General features: G+C 38.3%; 1 protein-coding gene across 1 annotated transcript in view; it reads left to right on the forward strand.

The window, feature by feature from the left end:
• Window positions 1-3,780: 3,780 nt before the first annotated feature.
• ODAD2 (outer dynein arm docking complex subunit 2) overlaps window positions 3,781-22,439 on the forward strand; it is a 156,643-nt gene continuing 137,984 nt past the window's right edge. The window contains exons 1-6 of the mRNA XM_055544025.1: window positions 3,781-4,017; window positions 10,116-10,273; window positions 12,597-12,798; window positions 13,441-13,547; window positions 13,715-13,851; window positions 16,700-16,816. Of these exons, the coding sequence (XP_055400000.1) occupies window positions 3,794-4,017; window positions 10,116-10,273; window positions 12,597-12,798; window positions 13,441-13,547; window positions 13,715-13,851; window positions 16,700-16,816 (945 nt within the window). The 5' untranslated portion in view covers window positions 3,781-3,793. The remainder of the gene's footprint in view (window positions 4,018-10,115; window positions 10,274-12,596; window positions 12,799-13,440; window positions 13,548-13,714; window positions 13,852-16,699; window positions 16,817-22,439) is intronic.

The raw sequence follows: 22,439 nt of genomic DNA on the forward strand, positions 1-22,439 counted from the left end.
CGTCCAGCCCCTGCTTCCTCGCGGACACACCGCTCCTCCCGGGCTTGGGACCTTGACTCTGCAGCCCCCAGCCCGGACCGCATCCGCGTCCCCCTTCCCCAGCTGCCGCTCTCGCTGCTCCTGGCCTGCCTTCCCTTCTCCCTCCTGCGTCTCCGCAGCTTTGCCTCCATATCCGTGCGTCTTCGCTGCTGCTTCCTCCCAACCGTCTCCGTCCTCCCAGTCCAGGACCGCGGACTCCCGCGCAAATACTTGACTTGACTCAGTTCGAGGACCGGCTGGTGCCATCCTTGCGCATCTCCACATCGGGTCTGTTTGTTTTTATTCAGGGCTCGGTTCCTGTCAGCCCTGAAATCAATCTTTTTTCAAGTTTCATCGCCTGGTATTCTCGTTCTCTGGACGCCAGCGCAGGCACTGCTCCTAACCCGCTAGATCTTAAGAGTGGACGCTTATATTCTCTAGTCTCGTAAAGAATTGAGTTTTGCTTCTGCTCAGGTGTTCCAGAAGTTATTCACGAATGGGTTTTATTTTATAAATGATACTGGAGGCTTGCAACGGACCCTTAAAAAGAAAAAACAAACTGTTGTATCTATCGGATGAGTAGACAATATGAGTGTAAAGTGATTTCTCAGTTTATGGAGACAAACATGCACAAAAACCTTTTCCCTTGTCATTGTTAAATTTCAAAATATTGGTTTAACTCAAAGTAAGTACTATGTATTCACATATGTTCATTGTAACTATGGTTCTCAGGCCCTAAGATCTCATGGATTGGTGCTGGGTGCAAACGTCCAATAAAATTAGTGTTTAAATTTTTGGAACATTACTGGAATTAGAGGAATAAATGCTGTAGCTTTTGTTCTCCTTGCAAATTAAGAGGTCACTAGAAATTCTCATACTTAAGAAGGAAAAAAAATACAAGACTACCTGTTTTTTCTTTTAGAAACTCAGTTGGGTCTGCAAAGCCTTTTTTTTTAAAAAAATCTTTTATACATGGTCTTCTTTTTGCTATTCTGTTCCACTTTTTTTTCCCCCTAATACTAATTCTAATAATATTGTGCTTGTTTTCTGGATGGTCATAGGCTCACTTGTTGTTGTATTGACTAAGTCATGTCCAACTCTTTGCAACCCCATGGACTGTAGCCTGCCAGGCTCCTCCTCTGACCATGGGGTTAACCCAACAAGAATACTGGAGTGCGTTGCCACTCCTGGAGTTCCTTCTCCAGGGGATCTTCCCGACCCAGGGATTGAGCCTGCATCTCCTGCTTGGCAGGCAGATTCTTTACCACTGAGCCACCAGGGAAGCCCCAGTTTTTTCTTAGGCCTTCTTAAGTCAAACCTGCCCATTGCTGCAGCTCCTGGGTTTATTAGACTCAGAAAAACAATTTGAATAGTGTCAAATACGTTACACACGTTCATAAAAAAATTTATCATAATGAAAACAAGAACTTTTTGCATTTCTTAGCTCCTTTTTAAGTGTCTTCCAGAAAATTAGTATCTGGTATGTGGACTGCTATAGCCTTATGTAATTTCACATTTTTTTTTTTAAAAAAAGGTACAACAAGGAAATGATTTAAACAATAACTTTATAAACTGAAACAAATTTACCTTTAAAAACAAACAGAACCATCCACCTGAGCCTTTCCATATGAAATAGATCTATCTGCACTTTCTTTCATAGTATTGGGAAACTCAAGAGTGTCACACATAAACATCAGTGCTTGCTTATGTGTTCAGAATCTAGCAATAGAAACTGGAATACTAAAATGAATGCACAGAACAAATTTATACCTTTTTGGTATTCATTTTATTTCACTAGCATTTTTACAGATATACATATGTATGTGTATGTATATTATGTGTATGTATGTATATTATGTTCTAAACTTTATCTGATCCAATACTTGCTTCTTATAATATTTTGTAATGCTCACTTTACTCTTCTGAAATCAAAATCATAGTTTTAAATCTCACTGGTGCTCTAACTGTAAAATAAAAGAAGATAATTGTAATAAAATATCAGCATGCAAATGCTCAGGTAGCAGAATATAATGAAGCCTGGTGTGCTGAAGTCCATAGGGTCACAAAGAGTTGGACACAACTTAGTGACTGAACAACAAAATCAGTTACTCCAGCCTTATGTTCAATTGCTGTGTATGCAGTGGCCCCAAATACAGTCGTGTCACAAACTTAAATTGTGTGACTAGAATTTCAATCAATGATATGATTTTGCAAAATGCTGACCTCCTGGTAAAGATCTATATAAAATAAGTATTTACAACCATCCTTTGATTTATATGGTAGTTTCAGTTCTGGAAAATTCAATGCATATTTAAACTGTGAAAAATCCTTTGTGATTATTTGTAAAGTAGCAATAGGTTGTAGGCTCAGGTATGAATTATCTGAAATTGGTTACGTGCTAAATGTTGGAGGTTGCATCATAGTTCTTCCTTCTAGGGAACCGTCCTGCACATGGCAGACATCTGGCATTCTCGGTCTTTATCACTAAGTGCTCACAATGTCCCCTCTCGTTTTGATAATAAAACATCTGTACGATACTTCTTCACTGCTGTTCAGCAGCCAGTACTGCCCAGTTGAGGACCTCTGATCTAGATGTCCCTGTTACTGGATTTGAGGATATAACAACAGGAAGGAAAGTAAAATCTCCAAACTATTTCTATAAAATCTTGATTCTGAGCTTTTGTAATAATTATGGGAAGTGGGAAGCTAATTATATTTTTTATTTAATTTTTAAACCGTTCTTCTATTATTCCAGGTGAAAGGTTTTAATGATCAGTGTTAATTGCCAATGAGAAACAAGTATAGATTATATGAAAAAAAGGCAAAGCTCCATAATATAGTAATATCAGGACTTATTTATTAACTTGGCTCTTATTTAAGTGTGCAGATAATGTTATCTTTTCAGATACCTCTTTTAAAGGCTAATTTTATTGAAAGTGAAATTTATTTCAATTTCTGTTTTACATTTTAATGCTAGAATCCGCTGATAATCAATTTAGATAAACAGGCTAAAAAGAGTCTCATTCATGCTCACATTTTCTCTTAAGCAAGTTATGAATTATGATAAAATATTCTGGGCAGGATATATGCAGGAAGTGTGGAATTTGAATTACTCAAATGTGTTGATTAATACCATCAATATGTGCCTTACGAATTTTCAGAAAAAAAATTAAAATTCTATTTTACTTAATGTTCTTATTCTATTTTTTATGAATTCTGAGGGCATTTGGGAAACTTTCATCAGCCATCATTGCACAGATATAGATGTATGTTACAACAAAGAATAACAAAATTCAGTTTAATAGCATAATTCTAAACAATGTGTGATCCAGCTCAAAAGAGCATCTCTTACAACCGCTGGCCCCAGCAGAGCTGCAAACCAGAAGCCATGCCTTCTCCGATTCTTTTTTTTCCGCTCTTGGACTTTTCTGTTTCTGTTTTCTGACCGGAATTCTCTGTCTTAGGCTGAAAATGAGAAAGAAGTTATTCATTCCAGGGCAGGCAGATACTGGAAAATCCTTATGTCCTTGGGTCAGTTTTACTTAGAGCTGGTTCAGGGAACATTAACTATTTTATTGACTTGAAGAGCAATTGGATAATTAAAAAAAAAAAATCCATCTCTAAGGTGAACAAGCAGAATGTGGGTTGGGTAAGTACTAGCTTAAAATCTTGAAAATGAGAAATGTTCCTCTAGGAAGATGGATGCTATTGTCTCTCTCTCTCTGCTCTGATGCAGTGTGTGTGCTGAGCTCAGGTTTGAGCATCGTGGGATCCCATGGGCGTGGCACTGACCAGGTCTGCGCAGTGGACTGCTGCGGGGCATGGGGCTAAGACCCTGGAAGTTACTCCTCTCAATGAGGCTATAGTGAAGGAAATTATTATGTTTGTGGAGAGTTTTATCTATAAATATCCCCAAGAGGCAAACTATGTTTTTGTAGAACCGCTGGAATGGAAAACAAATTTGGACCCCTCAGCGTTTGGATCAGGCTATGCTGTCAGGTAAGCCAGTGAATTGCTTCTAGAATTTAATGTCTTTGGTTGTATGTTTTTTATTGATTGGTTGTAGGTTTAAGGCAAATCGCTTAACCTGTGTGAATCTCAGAACTCTCAGAAACCTGGAGGCACTTGGGTGAAATCTGAGGATGTGTAGTTGGCCAATACACTGTTTATCTAATTTTTACATTTGAATTTTCTTTTGATAGGGAATGTATTTCCAGGTCACTGCACTCTCCAACATTTGCTGTTGCTTTGTGACTGGTCTTTCCACTCACACGAACTGCCAGATGCCACCAGGCATTGGTTTCGTGACCTGAGATAAAGATAAAACCCCTTCTGGTATTTAAATCTGTAAAATCTGTGGGGCAGCAAAGGGAGAACGGTACATTTTGCTTACTATAAGGAAAAGACTTCATAACAATTAGCATTGTCCTTAAATGAGACCCTTCCAAATCTGAAATTCAAAAAAAAAATCCTACCTCCACCTCAAACAGCAGGCTAGCAATTTATCTCTTTTGATCATAGCTAAATATATATTTTATATAAATTACATAGGTTTATATAAATATAATTATACTTATATAAAATGTATTCTGTAAATATACATTGTAGATGATAAATATATGTAAATTCATATATTCTTTTTTTTTGGTCAATTTCAGCTTATGTGTCACTTTAGGCATTCTGATCCTCTTCCTTTGTTCCTCTTTAGTTTTGCATATGAACTTTTAAAGTCTGATCTTATGAAAAACAGTTCTCTGGCCAAAGTTTGCTGTACATGCCTTTTCCATTTGGGATTATTTTTGAGCATAAACTCAGAATTTAATTTTTAGAACTGTAAAATCATTCTTTTTTTTTAAAGTCTTTATCAAATTTGTTACCATATTGCTTCTGTTTTATGTTTTGGGTTTTTGGCCCCGAGGCATGTGGGATTTTAACTCCCTGATTAGGAATCAAACCTGTACCCCTTAACTGGAAGTCTTAAATCACTGGACCACCAGGGAAGTCCCTGGAAAATCATTCTTGAACTGTATTTCAAGGGCGCTTTGGTTCTGATATCATGGTCTATTTTCTCTCTGAATTTTCAGAAACCTTTTTTTTTAATTATATTTTATGTTTAACGGTGCTAATGGTCACTTTCTCCCCAAGTGTTTTATTTCTCTCACCTGAGTTCAGTGTGGCATCAAGCAGGATGTTTGGACATTTTGACACCATGTATGTTTTGAACCAGCTAACCCTTTGTGTCTTTCTTCTGTCAAGTTTACCATGCAGCTCTTCGGTGGGCCAGTTTTTCTATTTGTCATTCCTGTTTCTGACCTTGGTCGATGATCTCTTTGATGATGGAAGAAGTGAGAGGGGTGTGATAGTAGCCGTTGCTGCATAGGAGGGTGGAAACTATTCCTGTGTGTCTTGATGGAAACCAGGTAGATACTGACTGACCCAAAGAAGGCAAAAGATATAGCTGAGATTTTGGTGGTCATCATATAGTCGCCAAGTCATGTCCAACTCTTGCGACCCTATGGACTGTAGCCACCGGCTCCTCTGTCCATGGGATTCTCCAGCCACTAACACCGGACTGGGTTGCCATTTCCTTCTCCAGGGGATCTTTCTGACCCAGGAATTGAACCTGGGTCTCCTGCGTTGCAGGCAGATTCTTTACTGACTGAACTACGAGGGAGTGAAGGAGAATACCAAATGCTCTCACATCCAGGTCCTGACCCACTCTGTGCTCTGTCCCCTAAACCAAGGAACCCTCAGCACCCAAAGTCACATGGTGTTTGGTCCATCCAGCAGCACATCACGTGATGTAAACCAGTGATGCCCTCAATGGCAAGAAGAATGTGTAATTAAACAGTCCCTCTGCCTCTTTCTTTCCTCTTTGGTTCATATGCACTCTTGCTTAGCTGCAGGGCCTTAGAACACATTTATTCATTTATTTAAAGTGGAGGAAGCCCCCTAGTCAAGATTCATATCTGTAAGACCATGTGGATACCCAAGTCATCATGAGGATTTAAGCCTGGAGTTTCCAGACATGTTTCTACCAAATAGTAATATCCTTGGATGTTTCAGAACAAAGGCAGATTCTTCTTGGGGCTATTCATTCTCTCACGCATCTTCTTCCAAAGCAAGGCAATTTCATCTATACCAAAACTCTGTTAAAGCGGCCAAATGACCCCCCCCACTTTTGCTGATCTCTGCAGATATATTGGAGACCACACTTGTACATGTGGCCTTACTCCTCAGCTACAGTGCATCCCCAAGGGCACACTCTGTAGCCGTCAACACAGGTGTGATGAGCCTTCTTCTGAGCTAGACTTGTTGGCATCTGATGTCGAAACTGATCCTTTACTCACACAATGAGGAAGTTTTATGTTTCATCCACCATCTTTCCTTTTGTGCAGTTGGTTATTAGTTGACTAGGTAAGCACAGCACTGGCCCGATTCTGTTATCTGCTTTAGACTCATTCCCGAGGTGCACCTGTTCATCCTGTATTATCTCTCCACATTCAGTGTTGAGGAGGAAATATCTCTGCTTTCATTTTGATGGAAATCGTAGGTCTCTTTTATCACTGTTTCCAGTTGTTTTTGTTCTTATCACACAGGATGAGATTAATAATCTTCCTAAAACACCTCAGAATGAACCCCAAATCACTGTAAATTAAGGACAGGTGACAGCACTCAGTGGTGACACTCTCTGTGGGGGATACCCAGAACCTAGTTACTTAGAGTCTCTATAGAGTAGCTTGGGCATTTTTTTCTTGTTTTAAAAAAATTCTGTTTTATATTAGAGCACTGTTGATTATCAATGTTGTGTTAGTTTCAGGTACAGCAAAGTGCTCAATACTCGGTAATAGCCTAAATGGGAAAAGAATTTGAAAAATAATCGATTCATGAATATGTATAATTGCTAGTTATTTTTGAATAGTTTTTTATTTGCTTATTTGCCATCTGTGAATCCCTGTTAGTGCTATGTATATTCAAGTCCTTTGCCCTTTTTCTTTTCTTTTTTATAATTTTTATTGGAGTATAATTGCTTTACCATGTTGTGTTTCTACTGTACAGCAAAGTGAATCAGCTGTATGTATACATACATCCCCTCTTTTTTGGACTCCTTCCCATTTAGGCCACCACAGAGCATGGAGTAGAGTTCCCTGTGCTACACAGTAGGTTCTCATTAGTTTCTATTTTATACACAGTATCAACAGTGTATATATGTCAGTCCCAATCTCCCAGTTCATTCCACCTCCTCTTTCTCCCTTAGTATCCATATATTTTTTTAATTGGGTAAGCATTCAGAATCACTTGGTGAAAATGATGTTACCTGTTCTTTCCTCCCCTCTGGTAGAACTAGGATTTTTGAATCATGTCTGCTTTAATATCGCTGTATGTTAGTTGTGAATGACTGTCTGCTGTGTCTCAGTGGTTATAAATAAATGATTTGGGAGAAATTATATGCTGGTATAAGTTCTGTGTGGATGAGACATGAGGACGTTGGAGCAGAACACCTCCTCTACTGGAAATGCACATTTCACACCCAATTCATACCTTTATGGTCCTTAATCTTCTGATCAATATCGCTAAGGGCTGAAACACATCATCTCCAGCCTTAAAATGGTATTGTTTGATGAGACAATGATTATTTTATTTTGATAAAATTTCAAAGTCACAGATCAGTGGCCTGAAATTCTGTTACTGAACTCTTTGCTTCTCCTCCCTGAGAATTACTGAATAGTTTCTCAGCTACAGCCTTATTTCCTATGTTACTATTCAGACATATAACTGTGGAGTAATTACTGTGTTCTGGACATGGAACTTGACGTTGGGGATTAAATAAATGAGACATTTTTCCTGCTCTCTATTCTATAAGCTGAGAATTTTTAGCTCGCTCCTCAATTCCAGTTTAAAAGTCTCTTATCAGGTCGATGGATTTCATTTATTCTTTCATTCTTCTTAACCTTATCAAGATGTCTACAGTAGTTTTCTTCCAAAGAGTTCTGTCTTCAGGGCTAGAGACTGCGAGCCTGAAATGGGAGCCTGCTTTTCAAGAGTCCTTTCGGTCGCCAACATTGTAGCTCCTCCAGCTCTGTTCAGCTGCAGGCTTCAGCTGGCAGGACAGTGAGACATGCCCCCATGCCCTGCCGTTCTCCTGGTCTCCCCAGGAGTTTCACTTTCTCAAGTTCAGGAGCTTGATCCTGTGGGTATTCATTCTGCCTGTGACTTCATCCTCTCCTCATCCTTTCTGCACCAGTGGCCCTGCCCCAGTACAGGCCTCTAAGACCACTCCTCAGTCCTAAGGGAGTTCTTTCAAAAGCTTTATTCCAAGGAAAATAAACATTCTGTAAATTATGCCCAGCACTGGCAAATCTAAAGCCATTTTGCTCCTTCATTTATTCCTCATGCGTCTGTCAAACACCTTCTGTGTGCAGTTCCTCTTCAAGGTCCTGGGAACAGAGCAGTGGGGGAGACCAATAAAGCTCCTGTCTTCCCTTCTGGCTGCTGCTGCAGCAAATTACAACGCACTTAATGGCTTAAAACAACATGGATTTAAATCTTACAGTTCTGGAGGTGACAAAAATTCTGAACATGAGTGTGGGCAGGGCTGTGTTCCTTCATTCTTGCCTTCTGCAGCTTCTAGAGGCCACTTGTATCCCTCGGCTTGTGGCCCACATCACTGAACCCTGTTTCCATTGTCATGTTGCCATCTCAGACTGCCTCTTCTGAAGATCCCTTTGATTACATTGACCCACCTAGATACCCCAGAGCAGTCGTCTCATCCCACAGTTTTTAATGTCAGCCGTCTGCATAGTCCCTTTTGCCACATAAGGTTCCAGGGACACCCCTGTCCCCCAGTTTTGACCCTCTTTCTATTTTAGTGAAATAGTAATAGATTGACCGAGTCTGTCGATTTACTTTTTATGATGAACTGTCAACATCTCATAGCTATTTATCTGTGTTACAATTTAAAATAGCAGGTCTTGAGACTTCCCTGGTGGTTTAGTGGTTGAGATTTTTGCCTTCCAATGCAGGGCTTCCCTGGTGGCTCAGACGATAAAGAATCTGCCTGTAATGCAGGAGACCCAGGTTTGCTCCTTGGGTCGGGAAGATCCCCTGGAGGAGGGTGTGGCAACCCGCTTCAGGATTCTTGCCTGGAAAATCCCCATGGACAGAGAAGCCTGGCAGGCTATAGTCCTTGGGGTCGCAAAGAGTCGGACGTGACTGAGTGACTAAGCACAGCAGGGAGTGAGGGTTCCATCCCTGGTCAGGGAACTAGATCCCCACATGCCTCAGCTAAGACCCAGTACAACCAAGTAAATAAATAGATACATATTTAAAAAATAAAAAATATCAGATGTGGACACTTTTACTAGGGATTATCAGTATGTAATGAAAAATTGGGCAGTTTAAGTAATGTTGTAAGTAGTATAGATATATCGTGGCCATAAAAAAAAATCTTAATATTTTAGAAACGACAGCCTAAAAAAGTTAAAATGGGAAAAATACCAATCTAAGAGAGCTAACAATTTCTGATCAGGAAAAAGCCTAGTTAGAAAAACTGCTTGTTATCCTAAAGTAAACCAAATTAGGGGTTTGGAGGGGGAAAATAATCCACAGAGGGGATCTAGTTTGTCTTTTTTCATAGCACTCTTTTTTTTTTTTTTTTTTTTTTTTGCTCAGAAACAGAGTAGCCAAGAAAGTTCCTAACCACTAATTACTGTGGTGTAAAAATTTTATAAATAAAATAACATTGGAAATCCACAAAACATAAATGATTCCCACAGAACTAGTGATTTTAAAAAAGATGTCCAATGCATTATTAGAAAAACAAAACCCAAAACTGCGAGTTTACATAGGTATTCAGGAGATTGCTTAAGAATTTTTTTCCTGGATATATCATATTGCTAAAGAAGTTTGGGGATTTAAGGGCCTAAAGGTGGATGAAAGTGGGAAAATAGATCAGCTTCTAACAAGACCTATTTCTATTCTCTGTATTTTACCATGAGACATGGAAATAATGTGTTGAGATGTCTTAAATTAACTTCTACTGGCATTCAGGTAACCCTAAGCCTTCAAGAAAAAAATTTTTTCTTTTCATTTTTTAGTGGAACAACAGTCAAATCAGAAGAAGTTGATAAAAATGGAGAGCCTTTGCTGTATCTCTCTGTACCACAAATTAAAATCAGGAGCTTTGGGCAGCTGTCACGTATGTTATATATTGCTAAAAATATGAAGCTGAAGGAAGCACAAGCATGTATTGAAGGTGATATTTATACTCCAGTCTGTGATTTGAACTTTCAGAAACATAATCTTGGGGGCTGGGGAGGGAATCATTTGTTATAGTCTCTTGAAAAAGTTCTCTAAAAGGTAAAAAGTACTAAGTTCAGCTTCATAAAAATGTCCTTAATTTTTCTTGGCTGAAATGTTATGCTCATATCAGCTTTCCACTTTAAATGAAAACCCTAATGCTTTACCATTAGTCGACTTCTAGATTTCTAATCTCTGTGTGTGGTTTAAAGCGAGCCTTCTTAGCTTCTGGAAAGACCCGCGGCCTTTAAGGTTCATGTCCGGGAAAGAGACAGATGTCCAGGGCCAGTGTTAGGAGCCATCCTCTTGCATTCTGCTGTACCAGATGGTGATCAGTTTCCTTTAAAATGAATGTAGCCTCTTCCTTTAGCAGACAACTCATAATAAGCTCACTTCCCATTTGTCTCAGCCGAATACATAGCTTTCTGTGAATTGTTATTTTCATTCAGTGGGAAATATTTTTCCTCTTCACTAAAGTTATAAAATGTTCTTATTGCCTAATCATCTGACATGCAAAACAGAATATTATTACATGCTATAACTGGGCTTTAAATATTTCTTATGAGTAGAAATACCTATTAGCAGGTAATTATGTCATGTGTATGCTTTGCTTCTTTGTGATCATGTGACATGTGGTTCCCAGGCATAATGTACATGAGTTCTGTCTCATCATTCTTTGCCACTGTCTGTGTCTGTGAGATGGAAAATTGGTCATTTTATATTCTTTTGATTTTTTGAAAGATGCGAACCTTAGGACAGCAGCCTCTTTTTATGTCTTGTCTACTCTTCCTATACATCAAAGTTACCTTTCTGAGGAGGGATGATATCTTGAGAATAAAACTGAATTTCAGAAGAGTTAATTGAGGGCACACCCCATACATTAAATTCAACTTAATCTGTAGATTTAAATCCACAAAGTGTTATATACCCAATCTGGCTAAATATGCAACCTTTGCTGCATTTTGCCTTTCTGTAAGAGTTCTAGGTGAAGCTCTTAGTTTTAGGTCCAAATTGACTGAACTGAACTGGCAATTTGGAAGTCAGCTTGTGTCTTTCCCCAGAATTCACCTAATATTTCTCTTCATAATCTTTAGAGATGACAGTTGTTAAGGTGATGAATGGAGATGCTCGCTAAGTGCTTGGTCCCTGGGTCTCCTTCTCGAGATGCCCGCACCCTACCCCATGCAGGTTTTTCTAACAGCCCCCAGCCTCTCCTGCTAACAGTCCATTTCCTGTGGGAAAGTTAAAAACCATTGCCATCTTCTCTTCATGTCCATCAGGTCATGCCTTCTGAATTAGTCCCATGGGCATTCCCCCTCAATCCAAATGCATATGTATTTTCATCTGACTTGAATTTCTCCTTCCTAAACATGGTTTTGCCCATTTCTCCCTCATTTTCAACCATACAGTTTTTTGAAAGTGTTAGTGGCTTAGTTATGTCCAACTTTTTGTGACCCCCATGTATTGTAGCCTGCCAGGCTCCTCTGTCCATGGGATTCTCCAGGCAAGAATACTGGAGTGGGTTTCCTTTCCCTTCTCCAGTTGATCTTCCCAACCCAGGAATTGAACCTGGGTCTCCTGCATTGCAGGTGGACAGATTATTTACTATCTGAGCCACCAGGGAAGCCCCATTTTGGCTCTTATTCTGTTTTCAACGTCTCTAGATTCAGCTTTCAGCCTTGGTTATGAGTTGGGATTTTAAATTTTCACTATAATTTTAGCATTTATGTAAATACTTGTTATATTTGTTTTCCCAGTTAACATCTAAGGACATTGGAAATATAAGCAGTTCAAACAGGTGGAAAAGATTGGCAGTAGATCTGTAGACTGAGAAAAACATGCTATTTTGGAGAGAAAACATTTGTGAATACTGTTCACTGATACACACGCACACAGACACACACAGTTCTAGTGATCATTTTTCTAAGGAGACCAATATTTCCCTATCTTCAAATCGATTCTGGATGTATTAATTGAATGCCTATTCTGAATAAGGCCCCATAGTCAACTTAAAAAGAAACAGACCTCTTGGCTTCTGGCCTATTAGAGTGATGACATATATACATGATATTATAGCACAAGGTGAACATCTCAAGAGGAGTAAGAAAGTTTCTAAGTACAACAGAATCTGAGAAATAGAGATTAATTCAAATTGGGTCAGTCAGAGACAGTTTAATGAAATGAACGTGTTTGAGTGGGCTCCAAAGGACTTGGTATTCTATATGGCTCTAGTAATAGACAACAAGAGGATAATTCTCAAAATTTACTTTTTTGGTCAGCAAACAGAAATCCAGTAGCAAAAATCTTGGGCTTGGATTATAATATAATAAATGAAAAAATTGGAAACTCATTTGTATCTAATATTCTTGACAAAATTACCAAAGATGATGATTCTGAAAGTGAGATTAAGATGAAGATTGCCTTGCAACTCAAGCAGCTGGATCTGCACTTACTCAATCATTCTCTGAAACATATTTCCTTGTGAGTTTTTTTTTTTTTTTTTTTTTTTTTAAGAAACCTCTGAAAATTGGTTCTGAAAAGTACTTTTAGAGCTTTAGAGGAAACATAAGAAAAATAATGTTTAGAAGTGTTTGCTATTGATTTAACATTACATTACTTGGAATAAAATTTTAGTTCTTCATGACTATTTCTAGTTCCAAATAGTAAAATTTTCAGCTAAAACATTCTAGTAGAATTTAATCTAGTTCTGAAGCCATTATGTGTTTTTTTATCCCCAAAGTCTCTTAAATCATTAGATAAATTTTTAAATTATAATTCGATTATCATGTAGAGTTTGTCAGATTTAAAACTTGTTCATCTTTCTAGTCTTTTCTAGTACTTTGATACTTTCATTAAGAAATGAAGTGACTATTTAAATGAGTGTATTTAAGTGTTACATTCAACATTCTCAGCATTAAATGCAAATCACTAATTCTTTAATGTCTAGCAGTGCGATGAGATTGTAACATGGTTAAAATTCACTACAATTTTGTTGATGTATAATTTAACTGATATTTTAATTATGAAAACAATATTCCCCAATATAATAGAATGTTTTCATGTTATTTTCTGTGGATTCTCTTTTAAAGTATTTCAAATGAATTTCTTAAACATTTATTTCAGAGAAATACGATTAAATCCAGGGACTGTGAAGAATGACATAGAGCTGCTTAAACAGTTCTCAGGAAAGGGAAAACAGACAGTCTTGGAATCTATCGAGTACACCTCAGGTTCATGTTACATTCTATTTATCTTCATAATTACATTTTCAAAATGCTTCAATAGCTAAATATTTAAGAAACAAAAACTTGAAATATCAATCCTGTTTTTTGAAGCCAAGCTATGTTACAAGTTGAGGTTAAGGAGCGCCTTTTACTTGTGTGATAATTGCTTTCAGATTATGAATTTTCTAATGGATGTCGAGCCCCACCTTGGAGACAGATTAAAGGCGAAATTTGTTACGTGCTGGTGAAACCTCACGATGCTGAAACTTTGTGCGTTACTTGCAGCAAAGAAGGAGTGTTTTTAAATGGTGTAAGTAATTTATTTTAAAAAACTAGTATTTACTTTACTCCTGAGGTTGATTTGTGAGTGCAGGCACGTCTCCAGGATTGAACCCCAAAACCAGGCAATTGAAGGATTGTCCTGTGGGATTCAAGCAGAGCCCTTTGCTGCGTTTGCTGCCTCAGTGTCCCCTACAGGTCCTCAAGTCAGCGTTCTAGGAAGTGGCCTTCATAGTGACCCATTCTGCTATCTAAAGCTAAAACCTCTTTAACATGATCAGTTTGCTGATTAATGATGCAAGTATTAGAGGGAAAAAAATTAGTCAAAAAAGGAGCTCCAAGGTAACAAAAGCTGTAACCGGCTTCTGTCCTTAGCGCTGATGGGACCAACAAAAGAGAGGAGGGGATCCACAGAGGAGGGACCCCCTCAGAGGGGACCCTGCTACCCAGGGAGGGGCTTCCAGGCTGTGCTGGGACCTCAGCATCTCAGGACAGCGCCTGCACGGAACTGGGACTTACGCCTCTGAAGAGCGGGCCCTGCTTGCATTTGGTGGTGGTCCCTTAGATGCTCAGAGGGTCCCCACAGAGCTGGGGCTCACACGTCTGCAGAACAGGCACCTCCAGGCAGTGCTGGTTCCCTTGGAGCCCAGGTATCTCCCTGAAACCAGCTGGGGCCCCTGAAGAGTGGTGCTGCCACTCTTACTGGCATCTCAGGGGCTGAGTAGGATTTGACAGAGCTGGGTCTCTGAGGAGGGGCCCCAGCAGCTGATGCTGGTGTTTCTGAGGGATCCTGATGAGCCTGGTTCTGAGCCTCTGGGAAAAGCCCCCAGAAACCAGAACCAACTGTTGCTACTGGAAGCAACTGCCACTGTGGGGTGAGGGGCCGTTGCTAGGTGACTCTGAGAGGACGTGGGAGGGAGCAAGTCCCTCCTACCTCTTCCAGCCTCCCCGGCAACCTCTCTCCTCTTGCTGACGGAAATTCAGCAGGCCTGGCAATGAAGAAACAGCTCTACAGACTTCGGCCCGAGTGTCAGCAAAGTGTGGGTGGGTGGCCCTCCACCTGAGGGAGGTGGCACATGGCCTTCTGAATCTTCTGGATGAAACCCTGGATGTTGAGGCCCACACATACGCACTGAACTTGGCTGGAAGGAGCAACTCAACTTTCTTCTCTGCAAAGTCCTGCCCTCACTGTCTTCATGTAAACTTGGGACTCGCAGCAAAATTCTGCAGGGAGGATCCAACTCCTTAATGGGGACCCAGCCTTTCCAGAGGACTGTTTGGAGAGTGCCCATGCCTCGGCCTGGGTGGGTATCGAGATGCGGGGCCCTGTTCTTAGTGGCAGGAGGCATGTCTTCTAACCTGCCTTTCAGTGCTCATCTTGTCAGTGCAACCCTGGGCTTGTTTCGGCACAGAGGAAACAGACAACCTAAATATGATTTTGCTTTCAGTTTGTTTTTATTAATAGAAAAGCAGAATATCCAATTGGAAAATAAGAGATTGAGAAAAAAAGAGGAATGCTTTTCTTTGGCCTTCCAGAGTGGGGTGAGGAGCCTTTGCTTCTATAAAAGGCTGTTGATGCATATACAGCTTGGTTCAATATGGAAATATCCGGGTGTTCCTCAGCTTAATAAATGGAAGACAAGGAACTGAAGCTGTTCAGTAATCACAAGGAAATGTATTAGACACTACAGTTGATATGTATAACTATGTTATATATGTGTGTATGTATATATATATACACACACACACACACACACACACACACACACACACAGGGGGCTCCCCTGATGGCTCAGTCAGTAAAAAAAAAATCCCCCTGCAATGCAGCAGATGTTGGTTCGATCTCTGTGTTGGGAAGATCCCCTGGAGGAGGGAATGGCAATCCTCCTCCAGAGGACATGACAAAGAGTCAGACATGACTGAGCAACTAACACTTTCACTTTTCATATATATATATGTGTATGTGTGTGTATATATATATATATATATATATGGTGGTGTGCAACTCTTTGTGACCCCGTGGACTGAAGCCCACCAGGCTCCTCTGTCCACATAATCTCCAGGCAAGAATACTGGAGTGGTTATCTTTACCTCTTCCAGGGGATCTTCCTGACCCAAGGAATCTAACTCAGGTCTCCTGCATTGCTGTCTGAGCCACCTGGGAAGTTACATATATATACACACACACAGTTTTATATGTATATATATACACACACACACACACACAGACACAGTTATATATGTAACACACTACAGTGTATTGTGTATGTGTGTGTGTGTGTGTGTATGTGTGTATATATATATATATATATATATATATATATATATATATGCAAACATACATATATGGTGTAGGAACAGGAAAGGAAAGAGACAAGACAGACAGACAGAGGCCAAGGGAAGAGGGACAGATGGTACACGGAGGTCAGACCCCTGAAAAATGAGCCTATAGTAATCATGCTCCACACAGAATAAGAGCAGGGTGTGACCAACAGGAACATAGGCTTTTGTGTGGTAACATTCTCACCTCAGAGGCCTTTATGACTTCATCAAAGTCTCATGAAGTTGTAATGCATTTTCACAGGACAGAAGAATAGAGGGAAGGGGCTTTCAGGTCTCTGCTGAAGCAGCGAGCCATGTGTGTCTAGCAGCCCTGTGTGTCTAGGAGGCCCTTGGTAAAGGCTTGCTGAATGAGTGAATACATAAATGAATTTACATTACATTAAGAGGGAAGGGTTTGCCTGCACGTTTCATGTGTAAGGACAAGCACATGGATCCTTTAGAGAAGAAAACATTACTTGTGGTTGGGTTGTGATTTATTGATCAGGTTCTTTCGTTGCTAGTCCATTAATTACAGCACCAAACTTTTTCTTCCAAAGGGCAAAACAGATGATGAAGGGCAAATTAATTATGAAAGAAAAGGAGAAATTTATAAAGACCTTGTCACACTTTTAAAAGAAAAATCAGCAATATTTTCAGAAAATATGTCTAAACAGGTAAGTTTTACAGTCTCCTTTGAACTTTTATATCGTTATAGTTTTTGGCTGCAACTTTCTGTAGTATAAAAAATTGGAGACTAATGCTGCATTGTTTTGGACAGTACTTTCAATTATTGGAGCGTTTTCCACAATATAGTATAAAGTAATACGTGTTGTAAATGTAGCAATTTAAGAATGTTTCTGGTTTTCTTTAGGTGACAGGAATGATATTTCAAAGTGCTTTCTAAATAGGACTTTTTCATTTTCCATTTTGAATTAATTACACTGAGAACAAAGGACTCAGTCCTGGTAATGAAGCCTACATGTTTTGATTATTTTCATCCTTTCCGGGAATCGTATGATTACTACCTAGTTGGATTGCCTTGATAAGTGTGTCAACTACATGTGCATAAGAACACTGTTTATGTCTTCCATGGTTTGTAAAATAGTGCTGAACAAAGAAATCAGTCAGTGTGATATTTTGTGAAATAAAATTTTGGTTGAAGCTGATGTAGGTAGAAAACAAAATTCTAAGAATACTAACATGATCCACTTATGTTCTGGGCTGATTCTCAGGCTGATGGCAACTCTATAGACGCCCCCTCAAGAGCTCATTGGACAGGCTCATTGTGTTTCTGATGCTGCTGCTTCTGCTCTGTTTTCTTGCCAGACTGTTGTCATTCAGCCTAGCATGGCCCCTTGTCATCATTTCATGAATTCTTTTTATTTCCTGGTCTTTGATCACCTGTTTCCTGGACCCTGGTTTTCCATTGTTGTTGTTGTTATTGTCATAAAACACATATATACATAAAATATAAAATGTGCTGTGTTAACCATTTTAAGTGTACAATCCAGTGGCAGGAAGTACATTCACAAAGCTGTGCAACCGTTACTACTATTTCCAGATCATCTTCATCATCTGGAACTAAGCAATAACTCCATTAAGCAGTAACTCTTCCTTCCTTCTCCCCCTAACTCTTGATAAACTCTAATCTACTTTCTGTGTCTATGCATTTACATATTCTACGTATTTCATATAAGTGGAATCACACAATATTTGTCCTTTTGTGTTTAGTATATTTCACATATCATAAAGTTTTCAAGGTTCATCTGTGACGTGCCTGTATCTGAACATCATTCCTTTTTATGGCTGGATGACATTCCATTTATGTATGTACCAAATTTTGTTTCTCTGTTCATCTTTTGATGAACACTGGGTTTTCTACCTTTGGTTATTGTGAAAAATACTATGAATATTGGTGTACAAGTATCTCTTTGAGTCCCTATTTTCAGTTCTTTCGGGTGTACACATCAGGGTTGATTTTCTGGCTCATATGGTAATTATATTTAACTTTTAGAGGAACCACCAAGCTGTTTTCACATCCACTGAATCATTTTACATTCCCAATAGCAGTGTATGAAGATTCCAGCTTCTTTATGTCCTCACCAACATCTGATATTTTCTGTGTATTTGTATTTACAATAGATATCCTAGTAAGTGTGAACATGGTGTATCCCACTGTGGTTTTGATTTGCATTTCCCTAATAATTAGTGATGTTGAGCATATTTTCATGTGCTTATTAGTAATTTGTATATCTTCTTTGAAGAAATGTCTGTTCAAATCCTTTGTCCATTTTATAAAATTGTCTCATTTTTGAGCTAGAGTTCTTTATATATTGTGGATATTAATTCTTTATTAGAAGGTTTGCAAATGTTTTCCCCTTTTCTGTGGGTTATCTTTATACTCATCTTGATAGTGCCCTTTGGTATACACATATTTTAAATTTTGATAGAGTCTAATTTATATTTTTTCTTTTGTTACTTGTGCTTTTGGTATCATATTTAAGGAACCATTGCTAAATCAGTCATAATAAAGATTTGCCCTTAACTTTTCTACCTTTCTACAATTTTTTGTTTTAGTTCTCTCAAGTTTAGGTCTTTGATTCGTCTGGAGTTAGGTTTTGTGTATAGCGTTAGGGTCCACCTTCACTCCTTTGCACATGGATGTTCGGTTTTCCCAGCACCATTTGTTTCAGAGATTATTCTTCCCCCACTGAATGGTCTTGTCATCCTCATTAAAAATCAATTAACTAAAAATTTCAAGGTTTATTTTTGGGCTCTCAATCCAATCCCATCAGTCTGTATGTGTATCTGTATACCAGTCCCATACTCTTGACTATCATAGCTTTCTGTTAGTTTTGAAATCAGGAAGTATGAATCCTCAAACTTTGTCCTTGTTTTTCAAGACCATTTTTTGGTTATTTGGGGTCCCTTGACTTTCTGTGCGAATTTTAGTCTTGGTTTTACTATTTCTGAGAAAAACATCATTGAGATTTTCATAGGGATTGTATTGACTCTGTAGATTGCTTTGTATAGTATTGTCATCTTAATAATATTATCTTTTAACCTACAAATGTGGAATGTTTTCCTACTTGTTTATGTCTACTTTAACTTCTTTCAGCAGTGTTTTGTAGTTTTCATGTAAGTCTTTTGTCTTTTTAGTTAAATTTAATCCCTAAGTATTTTATTCTCTTTGATGCTATTGCAAATAGAGTTATTTTCTTAATTTCCTTTTTGATTGTCTGCTGCTTAGCATATAGAAATACAACTGATATTTGAGTGTTAAAATCAGAAGTAATGTTTGAATGTGAAATTCAAAATTGAATCCAGCTAATTTGCCAAATTTATTTAATTCAGTTTCTTTTGAATCTTTAGGTTTTTCTACATAGAAGATCATGTCATCTGTGAACAGAGATAGTTTACATTTTCTTTTCCAATTTGGATGTTTTAAATTTCTTTTTCTTACCAAATTTCATGACTAGAACTCTCAGCACTATGCTGAATAGAAGTGGCCAAAGTAGATTCCTTGTCTTACTCCTGATCTTAGGGGAAATGCTTTCAGGCTTTTGCTATTGAATGTGATGTTAGTTGTGGGCTTTCCATATATGGCCTTTATCGTCTCATCAGTTTTCTTTTTCTTGGTGTACCCCATCATTTTGGTAGTGCTTCCTGAGTAAAAGAGGCACATAGGAGGAGAAAAATTGAGGGTTAGCATGTTTGAAAATATCTTTATTCTTCTCTCTTAGTTGTTGTTTCTATAATGACAGTTTCAAAATAATTTTTTTCTTAGAATTTTAAAGGCATTTTCCTATGTGACCTGTTTGTTTTGGCTTTGCTCATATAATGAGCCTGTAGGATTTTCTCTTATCCCTGATGTTCTGTAATTTTCATGATGATATGGTTGGTGCTGGTGTCTGTTTGTTTTTCATTAATGATGACATATGTCTTTTAGAACTGGAAAATATTTTTTGTATTACATCTTTAATCATTTTTTCCCTCTCTGTTCTCCTTGTTCTCTTTATGAGATTCTAGTTGGATTTTGGGGCCTCTGAGGTTGATCTTCTGATTTTCTTTTCTCTCATACACCCCACGCCACTTTCTGGAAATACACCGTTACTTTGTCTTCCAAACATTGTGTAAATCTTTAAAATTTAAGCTTTCATATTTTTAATGTTTTGTTTTGGGTGTTTATATTTTTTCAGACCATATTCTTTCATTTCTCTTGGGTAAAACGTAGGACTGAAATGGCAAGGTTATGTGGTGGTTATACGTTTAACTTTTTTAACAACTGGTGAACTGCTTGCCAGTGATTGTAAGATTTTCCATCCACTCTGTGCACCAGACTTACAGCTGTGCCACATACTTGTCAATGAGTGGTAGTGTCATTCCTTTATTTTAGACTTTCTCTGATAGGTGTGCACCACCATCTCACTGCAGAGAAGGCAATGGCACCCACTCCAGTACTCTTGCCTGGAAAATCCCATGGACGAGGACCCTGGTAGGCTGCAGTCCATGAGGTCACTAAGAGTCGGACATGACTGAGCGACTTCGCTTTCACTTTTCACTTTTATGCATTGGAGAAGGAAGTGGCAACCCACTCCAGTGTTCTTGCCTGGAGAACCCCAGGGACGGGGGAGCCTGGTGGGCTGCCGTCTGTGGGGTTACACAGAGTCGGACACGACTGAAGCGACTTAGCACTATCTCACTGAATTTTAATTTGCACTTCCTGAATGCATCTTCTTATATGCTTATTGAATGTGATTCATATATCTTAAGTGGTAAAGTGTATATTCAGATCTTTTGCCCATTTCTTATTTTTTTTTAAATTTCTTATTATTTAGTTGTGAGATATATACCTACCTACCTACATACATACACACATACATATAAGCTTATATTTTCTTTCAGAGATAGGATTTGTAAAATATTTCCTCCCAGGTGGTAGCTTGTCATTTTATTCTCCAAAAAGTCTTTCAAAGAACAAATGTCCTCAATTTTGATGAAGTCCAACTTACTAATTTTTTAGAGTGTTGTAGCTAATAAAGCTTTACCAAATCCAGTGTCACAAAGATTTTCTCCAGTGTTTTGTTTTTTTTTTTTTTCTAAAAGTTTTTAAATGTTAGGTTTCATATCTAGGCGTATGATCCGGTTTAATATATTTTTTGTACATGCTGTGAGGTATGGATCAGAGTTCATTTTTTTCTTCTGCATGCAGACACCTAATGGTTCCAGCATCATTTGTTGAAAAAGAATTGTCCTTTCTTTGCCCAGTTGTCCATTTGTATGGGTGTATTTCTATTCCTTTGATCTGTTTATTTTTATATCAGAGCCACGCTGTCTTGGTTACTGTAGTCAGTCAGTCTCGGTTAGATATTGTCACTTGTCCAATGTTGCTGCTGTTCTTCAGAGTTGCCAGCTATTATGTATCTTCTGCATGTCCATTCGAATTTTATAGTCAGCTTGTCAGTTTTTTCATAAAAACCCCTAAGGATTTATGAATGATACTGTATTGAATCTATAAATCAATTTAAGAACTGACATCTTAACAACATTGGAGTTTCCAGGTCGTGGAACTCAGTGTTTCTCCCTGTTTAATGTTACGCAGCGTGTCTCTCCATCTTACTCAGTTTCTCTCCGCACTGTTTTGTAACTTACAACACACGTCTTGCACATCTCTTGTGAACCATCTGTAAATATTTCCTATTTTGGGGCTATTGTTAAACAATAGTTTTAAGGTTTCAATTTCTGGTTATTTGTTGCTAGTATATAAAATACACTTTTGTATACTGATTTCATATCCTGAAACCTTGCTAAAGTCACTTAATAGTTTTGTCTGGTTTGTAGATTCTGAGGGGTTTTCTACATAGATGATCATATTGTCTCTGAATAAAGATCATTTTACTGCTTCCTTTCCAATTTCCATCATTTTATTTCTTTTTCTTTCCTTAATGCACTAGCTGGAACCTCCAGTACAGAACTGAGTAGACATGGTTTCTTGTTCCTTGTGGTAAAGGGAAAACTTTCAGTTTCTAATTATTGTCACCTGTCAGCTTTACATAGATGAAATTTATAAGGTTGAGGAAGTTCCCCTCTATCAAAGTTGTTGAGAACTTTATTAGGATTGGATGTTGGATTTTATCAAATGATATTTCTGTACCTATTGTGTTAATCAGTTTATTTTATTTTATTTTTTAGTTTAACTTGGTTAATTATATTGATTTTTGAAAGAGAAACCAGCCTTACATTTCTGGGACTACATTTGTGCAGGGTGTATTACCCTTTTTATTTATTTATTTTAAA

This window comes from Bubalus kerabau, chromosome 13 (assembly GCF_029407905.1).
Source record: "Bubalus kerabau isolate K-KA32 ecotype Philippines breed swamp buffalo chromosome 13, PCC_UOA_SB_1v2, whole genome shotgun sequence".
NCBI classification, from domain to species: domain Eukaryota; kingdom Metazoa; phylum Chordata; class Mammalia; order Artiodactyla; family Bovidae; genus Bubalus; species Bubalus kerabau.